Genomic DNA, 25,451 nt, shown 5'->3' on the forward strand with positions numbered 1-25,451 from the left:
AAAACACTGATTTACGCATTTTGTCGATCGTTTTCGTTTTCTGCAAATCTCTCTTCACTAATGGACGGAAGACATCCTTAGGGGAATGACCAGGCCTGTGACGTCGATGTAAATTATAGTTCTTACCGCGCAATAAATGTCTCACTGGCCGTGTTTAATATAGTCTCTAATGTCATGAAACATGCAATATCGATCAGTTAAAGAGGACACTTTCAACCGGTCAATGGCTTGTCCGTCCCAATACAACGCCAAAGGCGGGTTTCCTCCATTGTTGGTTCATGTCGGCATTTTTCATAATATATATACGGCGCTACTTGACTTTATAGCATATTTTGTTTTCAAATCATTTGTTTGTTTGAAATACTGATTTGGTACCTGATAGGTAAGACTTCAGTATTTTAATATCTTAACACAAGACAGCAAATGCTAAAGATAGGTCACATTAAACACGAAGACACTGAATTATCTTGATCAGCTTGAATAACTTGTGTTATTTTTTTCCGTAACAATTTTAGAAATCAGACGAGATATCATAAGAACAAATGTTTGAGCAAGTTGAATAATGATTGGGAAAACATATTCATTCTCGAGCGTTTACAATGTTGCACTTTATCCGTACAAATAAAACGACCAATTACGGTCATGTTTTTGTTGAATAAAAAAACAGGACATGGTCTGAATGGCAAGATATAAACAAACTTGGTTGATTGCCATCTTATTATGTTACATACTAGTTCCAAACATCAGAGCCATACGGTTTCAGAGGAAAAGATGTTAATTAATAGAAATCAATGTATAAATAAAAATACGTTATTTGAACAAACTTATTAGACCACCATGCGATGTTACATGCTAAAAACTAAATCGTTGGGCTTGCGGAACAAGACGAGAATAGTTTAAATCATTTCACTTTATACATGCAAGAGAAAACGATAACCCCCATCCTATTTAGCTCTGGATACTAAAATATGCAGAACGATTTGAACAACTTTGAAAGGAACAGGGTAACGCAAGTTATTCTAGTGACGTTTGTTTAGAAGAAGTCGTTAGAGCAAAACGTTTACGCATGAGCACATTAACCTTTTATTTTATTGCAAACGAAGAATAAAGATTAAATAAAATTTGAGTTTAAATATCCAATTGGACGTGGCAGAGTTAATTGCACATGGTGGACAATGACGACATTTTCAATATGAACATTAGTCTACATAATTATACGGTTCAGTGTCCTAATCGATGGTGTATGTCCGTCCTATTATAGTATCGTTATATGCAATAAAGATTGTAATTTTGAACTGGTCGCTCCAAGTAAACTTGACCCATTTTAAATTGAACAAGTACTACATGTATGCAATTTTACGCTCGAAATTGTATAGTGGCCTCTATCGAAATGTAAGCCTTGTATTTGTGTGTAATGCCTGAATACTAGCTCTAAACACAGATATTTTACATTTTCTCCAGATCATAGGAAATAATTATTATATTCACTGCATTCGTGATCCGATGAATGTAGTTCGCAGATAGCCAGTTTTTTTAAAACCAAATACAGTTAGTGGGTAATTGCAAATTATGTCTTTCAAATACAGTTAGTGAGTAATTGCAAATTATGTCTGTCAAGTATTGTGCATATAAACGAAACTGTTTGCGTTCTTTCTTGAAAACTATCAGCAATGGTATTTAAGCGCCTTCACGAGTGTTCACAGTTTTACGCTATTGTTTTCGTCGAAAGAAATTTTTCAGCAGAACTGGAATTTGAAATACCAGGTTTTGCGAATTTCAAGCTGACAAAGAGGGAGGAATGAAGGGTGTAGTAACAAACTATAACACAAGACACACAGTCGATTTTAGAGCTCGAACATACAATGTAAATGTCAATTCTGTGTGATTAGTCGAAGTAGAATACATTACATATCAGTAAGCATTGACTAGCGAATTATTCTTAATTGTATTGATTGATTGTATTGAGAACAAAACGATGATTACCCCGGTAAGTGTTAAGCTAAGACTTAAATATTTGTGATTAACTTGTCTGTCATATAATAAATACTTAGATTTTCGAGTTGTACAGTTTGTATAAGAAAAGCCCATTACATGAACATGTTAATCCATTTAAAATTGTGTAAGGCATTGTAGTCATCTTAATACGATGAGAAAGGAATGAAAATTAAAGCTTAACTATGTAACGGCTACTTTATGTATTTATATTTTTGTCTACGAGTATAAACAGATAAAATCTACGTATATAAATCGGCATAAATCGTGTGCCCATTTCTATATCATTATGAAGAATTCCGTAATACATGCATTCAAACGAGTTGTTGTCTCATTAAAGTTATTTGGCTGTCAACGAACAACCTAAATCATTTCAACAGACTGACTTTCTTTCGTTATTTGTCAGACGCATGCTATTTAAAAAGATGTGAAAACATATTGATGTCATAATTTGACAAAATATAATACTCCAATTCTTTCACATTTTGTGAGGTTTATTTAAGGATGCCGTTAGTCTATGTCTATCGTCTATTTGTGTGTCTATCGTTAGTTTCCAACAATTTCATATAAAACGAAGCAGTATTAAAATTCTTTATTCTTTAGAACAATCACACTAACAAAAATACTATGATGCCTTTAGTAGCGAAATGACACAATATGTCCAACAAAGTAAAAGAGATTGTTCTAACATTTATTAACAAAAAAATTCAATTTTGCCATCTATCCAACTACATTATGATCACACTTACATAGAAAGTAAAAATCTTTATGCTGGTAATATCTTAAACCAAACGCAAACTTCTAGTATTTAATGCAAAATCAATTTCAGCAATATATATCATTCTTAGCACATTGTCCATTTAAATGGTCCGAGACAAACTTGGAATGTGTAGTCAACTAGAAAGTGTGTATACGTTATCAAAACGTTTATAATTAATAAACATTAATACAATAAGATACATAGTACTGAAGACACATACATTTGGCATGCACAACAATGTTAAAAAAGCTACATGTTCATTGTTTGTATTGTTGCTATGGTTACAAGCTATAGCTGCTTGCTACTGACTGGAGGAGATGACCTATGACCTCATGACTCAACCAGACATCACGCTCTTGACAAACTCTGAAATGAAAAAGTAAACATCACGATTGTTTTTAAAGCAAAAATTCATAAGTGACTTCTGTTTAATTGTAATTGAAAGAAATTTTAAGGTACAAGCAAGCAATTTACGCACTTAGGTGGTTTAAAAAACCTGAATTCATTTTGTACACAAGAAAGACAACTAAATAGGCACAATCAAACAACTACATGGTAGATGTGCAGTGCCGACCTCTGACTCTTGAATGCAGGCATACCTGCTGACTAATCTGTCACAATAGTGCACAATGACTAATATTCTAATAAATATAGAAGTAAAACTGAAGGATTGACTTTTGCACAAAAATCTGGTATTGTTGTAAGTGATTTGGATACACAGAAAAAAACAATGAGTGATAGACTCAACATCATAGTATTCATACTGGCTGTACCTTCATAATTGATATTGCCCTGTGCATCCTCCATCCCTTGAAATAGCTGGTCACATTCCTCATCTGTCAGTTTATCACCTAGCAACATCAAACTTGGGTTTGAATTTAAATATTCAACATTTATTCATAATTTTCTATTAATCAAGCATACCAGATTGTAACCTAGCAGCAGCAGTGTGAACAAGATGTGTTTGTGAAACACAATGTCCCCCTATATGACGTTTGACCTTGAAGGATGACCTTGACCCTTCACCACTCAAAATGTGCAGCTCCATGAGATACACATGCATTTCAAATATAAAATTGCTAGCTTCAATATTGCAGAAGTGACATTACATGAGCAATTTTGACCCATATATTTGACCTTGAAGGATGACCTTGACCTTTCACCACTCAAAATGTGCAGCTCCATGAGATGCACATGCATGCCAAATATCAAGTTGCTATCTTCAATATTGAAAAAGTATTCATAAAATAAGCGATTTGGGCCACATATATTTGACCTCTGACCTTGAAGGATGACCTTGACCTTTCACCACTCAAAATGTGCAGCTCCATGAGATACACATGCATGCCAAATATCAAGTTGTTATCTTAAATATTGCAAAAGTACTCATAAAATGAGCGATTTGGCCACATATATTTGACATCTGACCTTGAAGGATGAATTTGACCTTGACCTTTCACCACTCAAAATGTGCAGCTCCATGAGATTCACATGCAAGCCAAATATCAAGTTGCTATCTCGAATATTGAAATACTGCAAAAGTGTACATTAAATGAGGGATTTTGACCCATATATTTGACCTTTGACCTTGAAGGATGACCTTGACCTGTCACCACTCAAAATGTGCAGCTCCATGAGATACATATGCATGCCAAATATCAAGTAGCTATCTTCAATATTGCAAAAGTTATTGCAAGTGTTAAAGTTGGCGCAAACCAACCAACCAACAGACCAACAGACAGGGCAAAAACAATATGTCCCCCACTACTTTAGTGGGGGACATAAAAATTACAACAAATTGTGTAACTTGTGCAATACATCATTTAAACATGTAGTCTACTGAATAAGTATACCATTCAAATGTCATCTCACGTCTATTAACCTAATTTAATGCTCCTCCCCCTCCCATAGGTCACTGCACAACCTTAGTATTCAGAATTTCTTTTAGAATTCTGCCAATCAATATGACTAAGGGTACCTCCATTAACCTAATTTCATTTCAATTAGTTTCATCTCTGAAGGTGTGCATCAGCAGTTGATGAACATGCCATTTGCAATAGGTTAGCAAAATTAGATTTAGTTATTTTTAATTGAAGGCATGACCTTGTTGTCATATCTTATAAAATTCCCAAATTCTCTTGCAACACAATAGAAACTGACAAAATGGTCTGTCATATTAGAATTAATTTGCAATATTACTTTATCATATGCATCACTTGTGGTCATCATAGGTTAAACACTTAAAACATTTTGTACAGAAAGGGCATGGTGATATTTTGAGTTTGGATGAAAAGCAATTAATCCTCACAATTAAAAATAACTGTGCAGTAGTCCTTAAAATCCAGATTCATCTTGTCATTGATAAAAATCAACAACAACAAGAGCTGTCACCATAGGATGACTTATGCCCCCTATAAACGCTTGATAGAAGTTATGAGCTTTTTTCGAAACCTAAACGCAGATTTCGAAACCTAAACGCGGACCCTTAGTTCAAGGTCATGGTCACAGGGGTCAAAATTTGTGTGCGTATGGAAAGGCCTTGTCCGTATACACATGCATACCAAATATGAAGGTTATATCTCAAGGGACATAGAAGTTATGAGCATTTTTTGAAACCTAAATGCAAAGTGTGACAGAAAGACGGACAGACAGACAGTCCGATCACTATATGCCCCCTTTTCTTCGAAAGGGAACTTAAAAATGAAAGAAAGATCAGAAATCACACCCATGAATTATTCTTCACCTAAGCATGTAAGTATATGTCTCAGCTCAGCCGAGGTGATGAAACCATTCTGTTCCTTGTCAAACATCTTGAATCCTTCAGTGAAGTCTTCAGCACTGTGTTGCTCACGACTGCGGTTGATGGTTTGGAAAATGGGCAGGAACACTTCGAATGAGATTCTTGCATCTGAAGTCAGCAATTTACATAATAGTTATCAGTATAACTGCTATAAAAATGTACAGTTTGGATAAATAAATAACTAAACTAACTCAAGTAAAATTAGTTTACTATGTTTGTTCATTCTCAAAAGACTTTTGTCTTAAACCTTTATCGATAAGCTGCCTAACATCAATTGCCAATATTTACTGTTTTACGAAAGTAGACAGTCTTTGTCATAAAAGATGATGGCTTGACCAAATAAACAAAACAAACTATTCATTGAAAAAATATCTTGTGTCGGGCAATCTGGAATTGAGGGGGTAACATAAACATTAAAATAATTCGATGTTATTTTTAATTGTTGCAAATCCAACAAACCTCTCATTCTGTTTTGGCCGAAGATAATTTTGTACAATTTGCAGTATCTGAAAATATGTTGACAGTTACAAGTTGTTTTTTTAAGATCTACCAAAACAATAGCATGTCTCAGTTCAATACCTGGGTTAGTTGCATAGCCACACTTCCTGATCTCTGACTCTGTCGGGTTCTGACCGAGGGATCGAAGACAGTCACCCAGCTGACTTGCACTGATCTTGCCATCCCCTTTGTTGTCAAAAAGGTTAAAAACCTCCAAGATATCTGAAAATGAAACAATAGAATGGACCCACATTTCTCAAATATTATATACTGCAACAATATAACACACGGATAAGGCAATAAAAAAGTCATGAAAAATCACATAAACAATTGCTTTTCTTAAAAAATACTTTTTAGAGTACAGTCAATAAGTAAATAATAGACTTTGGTGAATAACAGATAGGTTTACAGTTTTAAGGTAATTAAATGTATTTTTGGTCATATTGGCAGATTTGGTGTTTTTGATGTAGGGGTATTGTCAATGATCATGCATTTTCCAGTATAAACATGTGTATTGCGCAAGCTCGGCGTAAGTCACATATTATTATCTTATTTGCTTACAAACAATTCAATTAACAAATGACCTAATTTAAGTGATTATGGCAATAAAAACAATAAATAATCTCACATTTGTACACAATAGTTTTCATCAATTTGATCTAATCCTGAAATCTTCCAACTCAAGTCAAACTATCTTTTTTTTTAAGAATATGTTTTGTCAGAAGATTTTTATTGATTTAGCATGTGTATGTATTATAATAAACAACAGGTTACTAAAAAATAAATAAAAAATAAATAAATAATAAATAAAACAAGGGACAACATTGTCACAAATCCAGGTTTTCAATGTGAAAAAAAGTCTGATAAAGGGAGACAACTCAAACTGAACTGATTGTTTATAATTAACCCCCTTTCTTTCAAAATCAATCTATTTTTAGTCATGGCGACCTTGACCTTGGAGATATTGATGTAACTATTTTGTGTGACGCACCATCCTATGATGGTGAGCAAATGTGCCAAATGATTTTCAAATCTCACAATGAATGACATAGTTATGGCCCGGACAAGCTCATGTATGGCCATTTTTTACCTTTGAACTCAAAGTGTGACCTTGACCTTTGAGATATCAACGTAATGCTTTCACGCGACACACCGTCTAATGATGGTGAAAAAATGTGCCAAATGATTTTGAAATCTTACAATGAACGACAAAGTTATGGCCCGGAAATGATTTTAAAATCTCACAATGAACGACAAAGTTATGGCCCGGACAAGCTTGTTCCGCCCGCCAGCCTGCCCGCTGACATTCGCCAATCTAATAACCAGTTTTTTCCTTCGGAAAACCTGGTTAAAAACATTGCCATCAAGCGCCTGTGGGCAATTAATTTGTTTTGAATCATCAACATTAGTCATTACTTGAATGTATCTTTTTGCATTTTTTTTAATTATTCAATTGAAGATTTACACTGTTGAAATGAGGATATGTTTAGGTTATCTAAAACTTTCATCAGAAAAGGCATTTCGTTTTAGGACAATAGAAGCGTTTGTTGAAATGTTATCAGTATTAATTTGTAACAATTTAAAACCAATAGAAGATTTCAATATGCAAGACAATTGTCTGTTAATGTTAATGGTTGATCTGAGGAATGCATGTTTTGTACATTTAAATCAGACGTAAGTTCAGGGGACAAAAATATTTCTAAACTGCACTTGTCCTGCAGGACCAGTGCATTAAAATTTTTACTCGTCCTGCAAACACATACACTCGTCCTTCAAATATGTGTGAAATAAAGATTTCAAAGGCCCCACGAATATTTATCAAACCACACATTTTGGACAGTTCGCGAAAGTTTGGTCTTATGCTACGCCGACTGCTGTAATTTCCTTTTTTCTAATGCTCGCGTGCTTTCCGTTTCGGACGTTTGAACATCGTCCCCGCCCCCTTTAAAGAACGCTCGTATGTCAGACATTTTTCAGACGAAATTCAGACTTGTTTAAAACCGTTCTTTCCGGTAAAATAATCCTTTAAAAATCAATACTTATGTAGTGAAAGCAGTCGGATGGTTCCCTGTCAATATTTACTCGGGACACAGTCTCGCATAACAACGCACACCTGCTGTATGATATACAATTACAATTTCCGGTTCATTTGCGTTCTACTTTCGGAACATAAATGCTTAAAAAAATGATTTTTTTGAATGAAAAAGAGTCTTACTGGTCAGAAAATACATATTTGAACATCAGTTTTTTTCACTCGTCCTGAAGGACGAGAGCTTTAGGGAAATTCACTCGTCCTTTCAAGATTTCACTCGTCAATACGAGCGGACGAGTGGAATTTTTGTCCCCTGAAGTTCAATGCTGTCCATTAAATTTTTAAAACCTATTTACAGCAGTAATTTATGTTTTTTAAATTTAGAAGTAAACATGACAAAATAGCATAAATGGTTACAAAAATAGTTTTTGAGTTTAAGCATTATAAATAGTTATTTTCACACACAACTACAACTATTATCATGCAGACTTACCACCCATCTGATCTTCACTCATTTGTGCCTGAAAATAACAAATATCGTTAAAGTACCTCTTCTTGAACCTCACCTCTTTTCAAACCCTTCATTTGTTTACATTTCATACGCATGCGCGCACACGCACTTTGTCACCGTTTTATGTGTATAAGTAATTTGTTAACTCGCACGTAGCGGCAAATCAACGAAAATACGTCAAAAACCTGTCGAATAAGTAGATTAATCATAAAACACCTAAAAATCATAGTATTCCTTAATGCTTTATACATACGTAATGATTTTAATTAAAACAATATAAAAACATGGTCTTATTTTCGTTCTCAACTTTGCTTGACAATTTACACAAATCGTCTGCTGTAATAAGTCACGTGACCATGGTCAAATCATGGGGCGAATTAATTTTTAATGGTGTACACGGAAGGGTTCGAAAGCCGGTACATGTACTCGTTGTTTGGGCGGCCTTGAAAGTTTAACATGATATTGTGGTGCTGGAAACTTGCAAAAATCTGTTATCAAAAGAGTATTAACATAACAATTAAAGTTGCCAGCCATGTAGAAACAAGTTATTTATCAAAAAGAGTTCCTATTTATATGTTTCAATATTTTCAATCTTAATCGTCACTATATTTGACATGTCAAAAATTAAGAGGTTCGAAAGATGGTTCGTCCATGATATAAATACAAGCATTATTTCCCCCAACATAATTAGTTGCAATAATCCAACTCCCAGCTATTGACCCTCCGGGTCGCGGGGAGTTGCAACTGCTTACGGCATTTTTCCATGTCAAGTCCCCCGCCCAGAATCCGGACGGCAGTTTAATCCTATATATTAGTCAAATAAACTATATTCTGGCATAAATAAACACAAATAGATCATAAATATATCCATAATGCGCAAATTAAAACAACTTACATGATATGTAAATTGTTATGCTCGCATAATATTGATATTAATCCAAAGTTTCAAACATGTCAACGGTTCATTTAAATGTATATGTTTTTGCTATGGACAAAGCCAAGTATGCTGAGTAATTCCGAATTCGAAAATACGCTATAGACTATCTCCGAAATCCTCGGCGAGGTAGATCTTGTGTCTAATCTACCAATCTTAATATAGACTGGCGAGGTAGATCTTGTGTCTAATCTACCAATCTTAATATAGACTATCTCCGGAACATCCGTAAGATAGATCGCATTGTCAATTCAAAACTTCGGCTTTTGGTTTGATAAAGGTTTTTGTATAAAGTTTTTGTTTTGCGTATTTCTGCACAATTTACTTGCAAAATGATATGGTATTGGGTTTGTTACGATGTATTCTCAGGGGTGTGGTTGAGGCAAAGTCAGAGGGGAGGAAACTTCTGTTGACTGATTTTGACTACGCGAATGGCGCGCATAAGGCAATGACAAACATAAAAACAGACATTAAAATAAACAACTTTTTGAACTTAATAACAATATTTCTTTATAAAAACCTTTTAAACTTCACATTTAACATACTGAGGATGCAAAGTAAACAGTTAAGTAAGTATTTATTGTGATCAATAGCAGCAGTTTTTCAATGTATTGAATGACAGTTAATAGGCTTAATATAAACAAACACACTTGAGTGTTCTTCTGGTGTTAATGATGTATTAACTGAGTTAAATTAATATATTTAATTTGTTTACCTTTCAATATCTTTCATTTCACATTTTCACTCAGTTCAAAGCTATTTCAGTTAACTGAACAACGTGACAAACATAATAAAGCAGAATATGCATATGAATCTGATTATACACAGACCCACAGACATATGAAAATCAAATCATGTTTGTCTATTTCCATGTTCGAACGATACTCTCTAAATTGTTTTACTTCGCGAGTAGACTACACTCCAATTTGCAAACACTGGTTTCCGTGACACAAATTCAGTGGGCACATTTCTTAACAAAATATGTGTTGCTTGTATCTAAAACGTATTCTCTTTTTTTTGACAAACACATTTCATTATTCCTATCAGACTAGGTGATGTCAGTCGTTTATTCGATTGCTATTTGTTATTTCAATAATCTTATCTAATTTTCTCTTCACAACGGCGCCATTTGCAACGATTTTGATTGGAAGATTGGGAAACGACAGCCAATTATATGGCTCGTTTTAAAAATGCTTAGGCAGAATCTACCAGTGTAAAATGCGGAGAGATTTCGCCGGCCGCGGATATTTCGGGCCACTTATGAAATACGTCTGCGGAATCGGTGGTGGCTCCTCTCCCCCACATTTTTTAAAACGAATTTACGCAAATCTCAGAAGTGACATCGGGGACAACCCGATCCGTGGAAATCCGCGGAAAAATCACACCCCTGATTCTGTTGATTTAATCGGATTTTATAGACACGTGTGAGACATAATTTTTTTACATTAAAAAATGGGTTACAGGGCCCTCAATCTATCCAATCTGCCGCCGAATTTCTGCGGCAGTCCCCCACCTGATAAGTATACTTTTTTCCCCTTTTTTGGAGGGAAAAATTCCCCCTAAAAAAAAAATGTTTTTTTTTTTATAGAAAGATGTGTCTCATGATTATTATATCTCAATTTTATTTCAATTTAATCTTTTCAAACATACTTAATTATGAAAAATGCAATGAATATAGTGCAAACAGGTACAAATTATTTTTTATTTTTTTAATAGAAAGATGTGTCTCATGATTATTATATCTCTGTTCTATTTCAATTTAATCTTTTCAAACATACTAAATTATGAAAAATGCAATGAATATAGTGCCAACATGTACAAATGAAATAATGAGATCATAGTAAGTAAAAAAATCCCCCAAAAAGGGAAACACCGCGAAAATTCCCCCTCCTAAGGGCTGCGGACCCCTTCCCCCAAAGTAGTGTGAGGGCCCTGGGTTAACAAGAAGAGCATTCAACTTAAAGACAAACTACCAACATTTACATAATATACACGCGGTTGGTCTAAGATACAAACTAAGATATTTTAGAGAGTATCGTTTGAAATTAAATAAATTTGTTATCAATATGAAACCAGTTGGTCGATGCTTCATTGCTTGCAAATGCACAATAAACTGTCACTTTATCAGTCATGTCAGTTAAAAAGTTAACATGGTTAAGTTAACCCGGAAATTGAATAACACGATAATAAGTCTGCAAATACTTTGTGTGAAATGCAACTTGAGACAAGTATCATTCAATATACATCTATACAGTTAATATATCCTTAATTATCAAACACACAAACTTTACCATGTTGACGATTTTTCTCTTTGGTCACACCCAAACAAGTTTGAAATATTTGTACAATTTAAACCGGAAGTGATTCATAAATTGTGTATTTGTCGGAAAACTCGAAACATTTAAGCAGTAATCTCCCTTGCTCTATACAAGGGGGGCATGCGTATAGGGGGAGCTTACCGGCTTTACGTGAGGTTTGTTGGAACTTACTTCAAAGATGGCGTCGTTTTGAGTTTTTCGTGAATGAGTAGCGGATATTTTCACCCGGTAAGCCACTTTATATTTATATTTCTGTTTAATGAATGCAACCTTTCGGCTCCGGTATGACTAGATTCCGAAAACAGTACTGTTTTCACGAAAACAGTAACGTACCGAAAATAGTGTTTTACTATATGAAAACAGTGAATATTAAGACGAAAACATCCCTTTTTTGCTATGCCGGGTTTAAAAAAGAATAGTAGTTTAAAGATATTTCAACATTATATTTTGAAACTTTTTCATAAAAATTATTTTAATAAAATCCACATACAGTTTTTTTCATATACGAAAACAGTAAAATGTACGCCCGAAAACAGTGAACAAATAAACTAAAACAGCATGTATTCGATATATTAGTAACAAATAGGTATCGATAATACATAACCAATACTATGTTATTCATTTGTAATGAAGTTTATTATTCCAAGAAACCAAAAAAAAAAAAAAATAGCAAAAGGGTGTCATAATTGATCGCTTTAATATATTAGTTTGCAAAGTCGGCAATGTTTGATTAAAGTACCGGTTTGTGTGTTCTTTTGTGTTGCATTTTCTATAAATATCAAACTGCGTTTATTAAGTGATCGTAAGTAGAGAAAAACTGAAAAAGTATTGAACAAAACTTAACTTGGTTAACTAAAATCACTGAAGCAATATTCAGCCAATACAAAGATATACATGTAATCAAAACATAAAAAATGTAAAGCACAACTGTCACCGGTACGACTTTTTTACAAAGATAAAATTTGGTTATTGTATGAAACTCCACTTATGTCTCTGTTATTGAAAACAAGCTTTCAACTATGTATATCGAATAAAATGTGATAGAACGCAGTCTCACGACCAATAGCGATGTTTATGCTTATGCCATGTCTGTTATTATCATGTAACGTGACAGAATTAAAGATATTGTGTGTGTGTGTGTGTGTCTGTGGTTATTTTTTTAGCCATTTTTTTTGTACAATTTTTCTTTTACTAGTATCATGTAATGATATCGAATGGTTGGAGAACAATATCCTAAGACTTTCATACGTTATATTTACTTTTTAATATATTTGCATTTTAGTAGAAATAATTTCACATCATCTATTCTTGTACAGAAAGTTACTTTAAAATAAACAAAATATGCAACCTATGAATTCTTTATTTGTTCGTCAGTTGTTGTCAAACACCTTCAATTGTTTGTATAAATATATGGGTGCATTACGTTTTTTGGAGTGTAAAGTATTTGTCACACTTATCTATCAGGTGTGAAACCATTGTTTAATACCCGTATACATGGTTTGTAATGCAATTCTATCTATCTATCTATCTATCTATCTATCTATCTATCTATCTATCTATCTATCATCATCCATCCATCCATCCATCCATCCATCCATCCATCCATCCATCCATCCATCCATCCATCCATCCATCCATCCATCCATCCATCCATCCATCCATCCATCCATCCATCCATCCATCCATCCATCCATCCATCCATCCATCCATCCATCCATCCATCCATCCATCCATCCATCCATCCATCCATCCATCCATCCATCCATCCATCCATCCATCCATCCATCCATCCATCCATCCATCCATCCATCCATCCATCCATCCATCCATCCATCCATCCATCCATCCATCCATCCATCCATCCATCCATCCATCCATCCATCCATCCATCCATCCATCCATCCATCCATCCATCCATCCATCCATCCATCCATCCATCCATCCATCCATCCATCCATCCATCCATCCATCCATCCATCCATCCATCCATCCATCCACCCACCCACCCACCCACCCACCCACCCAAAGCCCACCCACCCACCCACCCACCCACCCACCCCACCCACCCACCCACCCACCCACCCACCCACCCACCCACCCACCCACCATCCATCCATCCATCCATCCATCCATCCATCCATCCATCCATCCATCCATCCATCCATCCATCCATCCATCCATCCATCCATCCATCCATCCATCCATCCATCCATCCATCCATCCATCCATCCATCCAGCCATCCATCCAGCCATCCATCGATCCATCTATACTGTCTAAATCCCCTTGCGGGTATTATTGACAGGTGCGCAGTCAGTGCAAGATAAAAGTGTTAAAAGTGAGTAAGTGAGAAATATAAAAGTATGTTTGATTAATCATGCATGGTGAAGTGATTTAAAGTTAAAACTGATAAAAACATGTCTCTCGGAGTTCAAGGGGCAGAAGGGGAAAGCAGGGACCGCTTAAACCCTTCAAGATCAGGATGTTATACTGTAGTGGCAGGGAGGTTGTTCCACATCACAATAGCACTTGGGAAAAATGAAAACTTATAATAATTTGCAGTGGTATGGATCTGTCTTAAAGAGAGGGGGTGCATGTGACGAGTGAATCTGGTGGGTCGCTCGATATATGATGGCAGCGGCACGGCAACTAAACCTTGAAATTTTTTGAAAAAGATTATTAATTTAGTGTCATTTCGTCTGTCTTGTAGGGTCTGCCAACCAAGTTCCTGTTGCATGGAGGTGACACTGTCATATGGAGAATAATTATGCTTGACCCAGCGGACTGCTCGACGCTGTACTTTTTAAATTTTTTGTATATTTTGTAAAGTGTGAGGACTCCATACGGAAGAAGCATATTCAACCTGTGGTCTAACTATTGTCTTGTATGTCAGCTGGCGAATGTTGGAATTTCTTGTCTGTATGTTCCTGCGTAGAAAACCAAGAGATTTATTAGCGTTATTTGTAATTCTATTTATATGGGTGTTCCAGGAAAGGTCTTTTGAGATGTCCACACCTGAGTATTTTGCATTGTCAACAGTTTCTAGTATTTTTCCATGGAGTCTGTAATTAAAAGAGAATTTTGAATTATTTCTGGTTATGTTTAAAACTTGGCATTTACTTGGGTTGAACTCCATGTCCCAAAGATGTTCCCATTTCATAAGTTTATCTAGATCTTCTTGTAGAGTATGGCAGTCATGCATATTGTTGATTGTTAGATAAACGGCAATGTCATCTGCAAATAAGCAAACTTGAGAAGTAATAGATTTAGGTAAGTCATTTATATAAAGAAGAAAAAGTAACGGACCAAGCACAGACCCTTGTGGTACCCCAGATGTCACTGGTACCTCAGATGATAATTCTCCATCTAGAGCAACACGTTGAGTACGACCTATAAGGAATGATTTGATCCATGAGAGAGTATCTTTATCCGCACCATCTTCCTGTATACTACTTGTCGCACTAATAATTTAAGACTGTACTTTTGTTGTTTTGTGCTTTATGCATTCTGTTTATAGATTTGGACTTTGGTTAAATTCCTTTTAAAAGCTATTGGATTTTTATTGTTGTAATGGAATCTTTTGATTTTATAGGACAATAAATTATGTAAGCAATGTGACAAGCAGCAGGCTTTTAATGGTGATTATGTTTACATATATTATTAAATGAGACCAGGAAATATGTATAGATACGGCTAGCTAATTTCTGTGTTCTGAGAAAACTGGACATAATGCATATGCGTAAAGTGTCGTCCCAGATTAGCCTGTTCAGTCCGCACAGGCTAATCAGGGACAACACTTTCCGCTTTTATGACATTTTTTTTGTCCAAATGAAGTCTATTCTTAGAAAAAATCCAATTTAGGCGGAAAGTGTCGTCCCTGATAAGCACATGCTTATCTGGGACGACACTTTCCGCACATGCATTATGCCCAGTTTTCTCAGAACGCAAATCATGTATAGATTTCTAAGTTAAAAGGATTATAATAATTGCAGCTAATGCAAGCTAGAATTAATATGTGACTACTTGCTATACAACCAGTGTCAGGCGAAAATGGATTTTATTACCTATGGCATTTTTACCTCCGACATTTTTACCGCACACCATTTCATGCTTGTATCCCTTTCAATTATACAAACGCATTCAGAAGTGTTTTTCCATTCTTTTAGGTATGCCATATCTGGAGTCATTTTAAATGCCAGGGTATCACAAAAATCTCTTGGCAAAAGCTGGACTGACCAGAATCTAGAATTCTACTGGATATCTTGTCGTAGTAATTCTGATGGCACTTTCGACTATAAATCTGGATTGCGTCGTCTTCATCGTGACTCAAAATATCGAAATAATATGTTTTATTTGACCCTCAGCCAGCTGAAACAGAAATATTTTATATTCACAGATATTACTTACAACTCAAAGCGTCTAACAGCGACACCTCCCAGTTTAAGAAAAGGGTGACTTGGGAAAAAAGACAGAGCACATTTTGCCTAAAATACCAAACAACATTGCGATAGTAGAGTACATATGATCATTTCCGGAAAAGCAATGCTATGGCTCTGTAAAAGACAAAGACAAAAATGTTAAATATGTAGAACAAAACCACGAGTTGCGAGGCATTTAGAAATTAAGGTGAAGCACCGCTCAGTTAAAGACGTTGAAAGAGAGGAAAACAATTTGCAAACCAGCGACTTTGAAAAGCAGCTCAATCAGACACAGCTTCGGAATATGAAATACAAATTAAATAAGACAGACACCCTTTGGCCCTCTAACGCAGCTGACCAAATTATAAGCTATTTAAACACTGTCCGATACCGAACGTCATATGCATCTTATTATGCGACATCACCTGAACATGCTCCGCCTATGGGACCGCCTCGTCGAAATGCCAGATGACAGAATTACGAAGAAAGTATTTTTGTGGGATTACGCTCACAGCCACGGATGGTGTTCGGACGTGAAACGTGTTTTTGAACAATTAAATTTACTTGACCTGTACACTACTAAATCCATGAGCAACCTGTCCCTGGACAATTTGCTGTGCCATGCTAAAGAGACATTTACACGTATATATGCTGACCAATGGCAACAAAATCTCATATCCCAACCCAAGCTCAGGACTTACCGGCAAATTAAACACGAACTTGGTTGTGAAAATTATGTGTCTATGCAACTACCAAAGCATTTGAGATCTTACATTGCTCAAATAAGAACAGGTACCTTACCGCTGCGGATTGAAACCGGGCGGTTTAGAAACTTAAAGATCGAAGAAAGACTCTGCCTTCTGAGTAAAGAACCCAATAAGGTCGAAACAGAATACCATTTCTTATTTGAATGTCCTTTCTACCTTTTTTTAAGATTATCATTTTATAACTGTATATCAGATATTAAACCAAACATAACTACCATCCCGTATAGCGAGAGGCTAGCATGTATGCTGACTGATAAACGACTTATTCATAAATCTGCATTGTTTATTCAAGATTGCTATATGAAACGATCGGAAGCATTATATGTATCCGACAATTAAAACAAACCATTATGTAAATTATATAACCTATGTAAATAATATTAGTTATTTCTATATGAACTTCCAATACTAATATTTTAAGTCCACCTGTTTAGAATGAACAGAAGTTATTGATATAAACTATCCATATTTATACTTTTAACAATTTAACTCTTTTTATTATCGTGATCTTTCCTGCACTATTTTGATGTGATTTTATGACTTCACCGATAACATGTCAACTCAGTGACTCGTAAGCCATTTATATGGCTGGGTAGTACAATGTTTGTATATATATATATATATACATATCGTATTATTGCTGTAAATACCAATGATATTTATGTACTATGCGTCACTTTAATAAAATATACAACTACTATGAAATGTTATTTATTTCCAGATTGTCTTTATGTAAAATATTTAGACCTATGTTCGTTTAATTTAATTTAGTCTACCAGAAACACCAATATTTAAATGTGTTTAATAATAAAATATATATTTTGATGATGTATTCTTTTATATTACCATTGACTTAATTACAAGTACCGTCTTAAACATTTTGTAATCTTCGCTTGTATGCTTACAGAAGTCATCATATATTAAAATCATGATTTAACGGGAATATCACGATGTAAAGGTGGGAAAATTTATTTTTGGTTTTCTGTACATTTACTGTTTTCGGTAACATGTCCTTATATAATGCCTTCCATTTAAAACACGAATTAAATGCTTTTTGTAAAAAAGAAATAATTAATATAAATCATCATTTAAATGCCTACTGGAGTAAACATTCATTAAAATCGTCGTTTAACGCCACTATCACGATGTAAAGGTGGAAAATCTGTTTTCGGTAAATTTACTGTTTTCGCGAAAACAGTACTGTTTTCGGTATCTAGTCATACCCTTTCGGCTCTACAGTGTTTGTGATCCCATCGGTTTTTTGTTTCAATACCTTTAACGTCGGAATAAAAGTTATTGAAGCAAAACCGTCCACAAATTTGTAGTTTTATTTCTTGACTTTCGATATTTTCGATGTTCGAATATCAGTTTCTCTCATAATAAACAGTACTTGTGCATGTTTACAGTAAAATATAACATAAATCACGATTATGTTATTATCTCGACGCGTTTTTATTTCTATTACAGTAATTCATTTAATGTTCCATGATCCAGATATATAGATACAGGCTATAGCTAATAAACATACCCAAGGGTTACTCATAACATAGATGCAGACAGCCCGCACATTCAGTCTCTTGTATTTATTGTAGAGGCCAAGAACTAAACCCAAACTGCCACCTAGCATTACATGGGCAAGCCTATATGAAAACTCCGATGAATAACCCTTTTCACACAGTAAATATAAACTCAACTAAATTTTTACTTTTTATTAAAGGACCTTATAACATAAAAACATAAAAAATGGTTCTGGCATATAATGTCTCGACTCCAAGCAGCAAGGGCCACCTGCGAACATGGCAAGCCCAAACTAACTGCAAATAACTAACTGCACAAATAAATTGTATATGAGTGCTGACTCCGGGTGACGGCCATCAGCACTCCCAACAAAATCATATATATTTTCCCCAAAAAATGTGCCAGGTAAAAAGCGTCCATCCGGCACTGATTGCCAAGGAACTGTTAACTTCAAGCGACTGTCGACAAACCCGAGGTGTCCGAACTGCCCCATCGGAAGTGGAGTCGTGACCGACCTGTATCCGACGTTTGGTACTCTGCGTCTACACGGCAAACTGAAAAACGCAACTCAAACCAGCAGAATATGTAATATACTAAAACCAAATCTAGTACGGAAAACAATCAGTTTCCCCTTATGTTATTAAAATTAATGTGGACAGGCAAATAAAACTTAAAATAAATCTATATTTACCCTAAGCCTGACCAAATTTTTAAATATATAACGGACGCAGTAAAGTGTGACAGAACAACACTGTGTAAAAACAAACTACATGGGTTGGGTGGGAGGGGAGAAAATTTACAACCTTTTGTTTGTGTAGATAACAATGAGAAAGAAATTTTAAATCTGTAAAATTAGCTACTTCGGTTAAAAAACACCAACAATAAGAAAACTGAAAAACCAGCCCAGCAGTGGCCCAACAATAAACAGGTCTATTATTTAGTAATAGACCATATTATTGTAGAGGCCAAGAACTAAACCCAAACTGCCACCTAGCATTACATGGGCAAGCCTATATGAAAACTCCGATGAATAACCCTTTTCACACAGTAAATATAAACTCAACTAAATTTTTACTTTTTATTAAAGGACCTTATAACATAAAAACATAAAAAATGGTTCTGGCATATAATGTCTCGACTCCAAGCAGCAAGGGCCACCTGCGAACATGGCAAGCCCAAACTAACTGCAAATAACTAACTGCACAAATAAATTGTATATGAGTGCTGACTCCGGGTGACGGCCATCAGCACTCCCAACAAAATCATATATATTTTCCCCAAAAAATGTGCCAGGTAAAAAGCGTCCATCCGGCACTGATTGCCATATGGCCACCCAACAACGCTGACCCAGCGGCCCAAATGCCCCAACCTCGAAACCAGCTGGGCCAGAGATGACGGGTGGCCACTGCCAAAGAACTTTGGCTGCAGGGCGGATGGACGCATGCTTGGAGTCGGAAGCAGTAAACTGTAAACACAAGGCAAAGATATGAATAAAAACTAGCAGCAAAAATGCATAAAACCCAGCAGAAAAAAAATGCATAAAAACTAGCAGCAAAAAATTGCATAAAAATTAGCAGCAAAAAACTTTCTTTTTTCTTTTTTCATACATATGAGTAAGAAAAATATGCATACAAACTAACTGCAAATATCTATTTTTGGACTCAATAGCAACACCAACATACATAATGTGTGGGATTTAAAATTGTAAGAACCCCCAAATTTGTGCATCTAGAACTTCAGTAATGGATTGGTGTATTATGCTTTATAAGTTTTTCAAGCCCTGCAGACATATTAGAAAGAAAAATATCTGTACCCAGAGTTGACAAGTGGACTCCGTCCTTCTCAAACAAATGTTCCTCAAATTTTCCAAAGTCAGAGTTGGCCAAGTAATGCCCTCCACATGCCAAAGCCCTAGATGAACCATGACTATTAAGGCGCTTTCTTGCTTTCCATAGCAACTTTATTATCAGAATATCTCCAATTTGACCTTGGAAGCACTGCAGACCATACAATCTTAACACTTGGAAATATAGACAGTATAGTCCTGAATAGCTCGACAATCAATTTTCGAAGGTCCACCAGTGACCGACGACCAAGATCATTACCACCTAAATGTAACACAATATAGTCTGGAGAATTACCCACATTGGCAAGCGAAAGAAATTTTTTCTTTGATTCTGCAAGTGTTAACCCACTGTACCCTTGCCACCAGATGATGTTGGGTTCAAGGCAGAGGTTGGCCCCTTCAGGTCGTAATCTTGCTGCTATGAAGGCTTGCTTGATTATTGATGAACCCAGTATCCAGATGGTTTTCCTTAATACAACTTGGTTTTTGTTAGTCACGTGAATCTAACTATATGAACCATACCTTTTTAATAGGGGTTATTTATTAGGCTGGGCATGACAACAGGAACAGGACGAACATATGTTTGGTAGGCATTGGAAGCCCATCTGCCTGCCTGTTTAATGATCTCCACTGAATAGCCTAGTTGGGAAGCTGCAGTTGCTGCTCCAATTCTGAAGGAGTGGGATTTGTAAGACCCATAATTTAGACCCAAAAGAGAAACCGTTTTCTTAAGAATAGCAGAAAATTGGTAACGAGTAATTGGTTGTTTGTTAAAGTGCAAAAACAAGGGACCAGGCCCTTGAGGACGAACATGAAGATACTGGTTAAGACACACAACTGGGCAAAATTCACTGTTTGACCTAGTAATTTTGAGCGCTACCCCTTTGCCCAACTGATCAGTTTTTGAATGCCGGATTGAAATGATTACCCCATTGTGATCAAATTGTAAATCTTCTATTGCCAACACCGCTGCCTGTAAAATACTATCACCTTTTTTAGGAACAGCTATTTCGCCAACTCTCAGAAAACCGAAAAACGCTAGCATAAAAGCTGCAGTGAACAGTTTTGCTTCGTAGACACTGGAACACACAATATTAAGTTTGCTTACTATCCCTTGCAGTAACGAGAGGGTAATTGGAAGCCTATTATCGTGTGTTTTCTTATCTTTTTGCATTCCTTCAACCATTTTTGAAACAATGAACTTTTTGGTATGGACAACATCAAGCAGCTTGCAATGAAAAGCTATAGAGCTTAAGTATGATTTTGCTGTTTTGTGGGATAGTTTCTGTAGGGATAGCCATGCTACAAATCGAACCACCTGTTCAACTGTAGGCGGCCAGGCATCTGACAAGCCGTATTGCCTTTTAAACTCAGAGAATCTCTCTAACCCAACGATGTATGCCTTTTTTGTATTAGCAGCAAGGGAATTGTCTAGCAATCTATTAGCCTCTTGTTGCAGATCATCAGTAAAAACTCCGGCGGAACGGATTCTGGACTCGCTTGTGCCTCTGGTGCTAACTGTTGTAACCTGTGAAACTGTTTACGAGAAATTGCATCAGCAATGTAATTGGACTTTGATGAAATATGTACTGCTTTAAACACCACCGAGTATTTCATAACTAACAACACAAATGTTCTAACCAGAAACATCAAACGTTTCGACTTGGAAGACTGTTTGTTTATCACTTCTACCAAACCTAAATTATCAATATGAAACTTAATCTTCCTGTCCCTCAAAAAGACCCCCCAGAGCCATATTGCCAACAAAACAGGGACCATCTCTAAAAATGTTATATCTGATAAAATAGGTTGGCCTTGCCATTGAACAGGCCATGGGCAATAGGCCCAATTACCTCCAAAATAACAACCACAGCCAAGAGTAGCACCGCCTGCACTATCAGTGTAAAGATGAATGACAGAGTTATCCAACCATACTTTATTTGGAATATGTACAACGCCATTAAAATCTTCAATAAATTGAATCCACATCAGGATGTCTTCTCTCATTTCACCATTAACTCTTATCTTATAATAGGACTTTTTTAAGCCACACATAGCATCATAAAATCGGCGCAAGAATGCCCTACTTGCTCTTACTGCTTGACTACAAAAACTCAACTTCCCAGTCAAAGACTGCAATTCTTTTAACGTAAGTCTCTTTTTTACTAGACAATTTTGCAAAAGCTTCAAAAGTTCTTCCACTTTTTTAGCAGGTACTCTAACAGTCATTTGCACAGTATCTAATTCCAGGCCTAAAAATGTCAGTACTGTTGTTGGGCCGAGCGACTTTTCCACCGCAACTGGGACTCCCATTTCGGTGCATACTTCCTCGAAAGTAGAAACTAGCATGTTACAATTATTTGACCCAGCTGCACTTCCAAAAATAAAGTCGTCCAAATAATGATCTAAAGTTTGAATCCCAGTTTTGAAACTTACTAGCCAATGTATAAAAGTGGAGAATGATTCGAATAAAGCCGGAGCAATAGATAAACCCATTGGTTAGCATTTGTCAACATAATACTGGTTGTTGAACTGAAGCCCCATCAAGTGAAAGTCCCCTGGGTAAATAGGCATTAAACGAAAAGCCGATTTAATATCTCTTTTTGCCATCATTGCTGACGTACCTAAACTAAATAACATGTCAGCCACTTTGTCAAATGATGTATATTTAACAGAAATGTCTTCCACACTAAAACCATCATTGACACTTGACCCATTGGGATACGACAGGTGTGTAATTAACCGCCAACCCCCGTCTGGCTTCTCTAAAATGCCTAATGGACTTACTTTTAAATTGGAAATTGGTGGGACTTTGAAAGGACCTGAAATTCTACCTAAGGAAATCTCTTTGTCAAGTTTCTTTTGGACTTCTGAAAAATGCACTTTTGTTGAAACCAAATTATTCGCTGAAGAACCGAGATGTGAACCCTTATAACCCAGCTTAAAACCTTGCTTAAAGCCATTACTGAGCACAGAAGCTACTTCTTTATTTGGATATAACTGAAGATATTTAGAAATCGTAACAACATTGATTGGCGACTTGCCAAGAGACCAAACTGAGGTATTAGTATCTGCTAAACGGGCCCCGGAGCCCCTGAATTGGGCCTCTAGGTCGGAACGTGTAAGCTCTAGGCCTGTACGAGGTCTGGGTGACAGCCCCCCTGACAGACCCTCCTCCCAAGGAACTGGTGTTGCGAGGCTTGAGATGACATACCCTGGAAGGATGGTCGGAACCACAAATCATACAAGCATGTTTGTAATTGCAAACTGACCGTAAGCATCTGGTATAATTGAAATCATAACATTTTCTTACAAAATTCCCTGTATCATGAACTGGCTGCCTTGGAGGCCCCATACACAACAGCCAAAGCTCCATATCAATCATTGCCCACGAATTCGCTGGGTTATTACCCATTCTCAACCTAAACTGTTGATCATAAGATCTCCAACCCTCAGTGTGTCTTGCTGCCCCCAGCCTTATAGTGTGCATATACTTTAAGAGATCTTGCATTTTAACCGGATGAGCACTTAAATAAATGCTTGAGAAAATGAGGAATGCGTCAGTCCATTTAGCTATATCAACAATGCTTTGTTTCATGTTGGGCTTTACCACTAATTCACCCGAATTATTCAAAACCAAATGTTTTCCTAAATCTTCAGGAACTACCGGGGCCTCCAACAAACATGCAAGATCTACATATTGGCCTGATATTATTTTGTCTTTAATTGACTGAGGAACATGATCACCTAAAACAGACTGAAAACTAGGAATCATGCATGGTAAAAAAATATCCTCACTAAAACCATTACCCGATTGAACAGCCGGATCTGGCTGGCTTGCTGCAGGCTGCATCTGGTCGCCCAGTTGTTGACTGAGAGGCAGCTGGTCGGGTTGATGGCCGGACTGTTGGTTTGAAGACCATTGGCCGAGTCGATGGCTGGGGGTGAGAGGCAGCTGGACAGGCTGTTGGTTGGGAGGCAGCTGGACAGGCTGTTGGTTGGGAGGCAGCTGATCGGGCATTTGGGTGGAAGGCAGCTGACGGGGTTGTTGGCTGGTGCCAGGTAGGTTTTGGCTGGAATGCTGGTGTAGTTTGACCGACGGACGGCGCCTTTTCCGGTTTCGCGTTTCCATGTGTGCAATAAAATAAACAATAAAGATAATAAGTAAATACCGAAAAAAGCCATATTTGGCTTATAGCTAACCCACTATAATAAATAACAAACCTTTTAGAGATTTATTGCATATGAACTAAAACGTGACTCAACAAACTGTCTTGGTAATTATAAATAAATGCGCCATAAGACCACCTCTTAACTGCAGTAAGTACCGACTATTGCCGCATTGCCACAATTAAGTTCCTTTTACTATTGCTACATAAAAACCAACATTCATTTAAAGTGTTTATGATAAACCTGAACATAGTGCCCGCCCTAATTGAATCTGAAGCAACCCACTCTCCAGAAATTGAATAATAACGCTAAATATATTTTGACATTTTTGTGCTGACCAAAAGTAATATGTTTGTTTAACACGCCACGGGAATTCCTTTATTTCGATTGAAATTTACCCTCTTACTGCCAGTGAGATATTAGCCTATTTTCAGAAAATAAGTATAACATGGTTATTTCACTGAATACACGAATGCATATCAACTACGTTTTCTCATAAAGCTTGAAATTGATTTTGCTCTTACTACAATTGCTTAGATCAGACGCCATTAACCGATCCACTTTTTCCCCACCACTGTACAGAAATCCGTAAACTACAGCCCGTAAACTCAGCATCCATCATAAATATCACAAGAATTGCTAAGAAACACCTTTTAACTACCGGCTTCTAACTTTATTTTACATATTTAATAAACTTTTACTAGAATAGATTAGAAATAATTAAAGGAGAAAATTTACAACCTTTTGTTTGTGTAGATAACAATGAGAAAGAAATTTTAAATCTGTAAAATTAGCTACTTCGGTTAAAAAACACCAACAATAAGAAAACTGAAAAACCAGCCCAGCAGTGGCCCAACAATAAACAGGTCTATTATTTAGTAATAGACCA

The 25,451-nt window shown here is 36.2% G+C and overlaps 2 protein-coding genes across 2 annotated transcripts; both read right to left on the reverse strand.

The window, feature by feature from the left end:
* Nucleotides 1-2,569: 2,569 nt before the first annotated feature.
* LOC127859343 (myosin-2 essential light chain-like) lies at nucleotides 2,570-11,954 on the reverse strand. Its single transcript, XM_052396691.1, has 6 exons — nucleotides 11,819-11,954; nucleotides 8,576-8,603; nucleotides 6,132-6,272; nucleotides 5,496-5,660; nucleotides 3,526-3,603; nucleotides 2,570-3,118 (listed from the first exon to the last, which is right to left on the reverse strand). Exons 1-6 carry the CDS (start codon nucleotides 11,819-11,821, stop codon nucleotides 3,090-3,092), a joined length of 444 nt encoding a protein of 147 aa, XP_052252651.1. The 5' UTR covers nucleotides 11,822-11,954; the 3' UTR covers nucleotides 2,570-3,089.
* Nucleotides 11,955-21,060: 9,106 nt separating this feature from the next.
* LOC127859344 (cell division protein ZipA-like) lies at nucleotides 21,061-25,451 on the reverse strand. The gene is made up of 2 exons (XM_052396692.1): nucleotides 24,203-25,451; nucleotides 21,061-21,471 (listed from the first exon to the last, which is right to left on the reverse strand). Exons 1-2 carry the CDS (start codon nucleotides 24,522-24,524, stop codon nucleotides 21,431-21,433), a joined length of 363 nt encoding a protein of 120 aa, XP_052252652.1. The 5' UTR covers nucleotides 24,525-25,451; the 3' UTR covers nucleotides 21,061-21,430.

Source organism: Dreissena polymorpha, chromosome 15, assembly GCF_020536995.1.
Source record: "Dreissena polymorpha isolate Duluth1 chromosome 15, UMN_Dpol_1.0, whole genome shotgun sequence".
Taxonomy (NCBI): Eukaryota; Metazoa; Mollusca; class Bivalvia; order Myida; family Dreissenidae; genus Dreissena; species Dreissena polymorpha.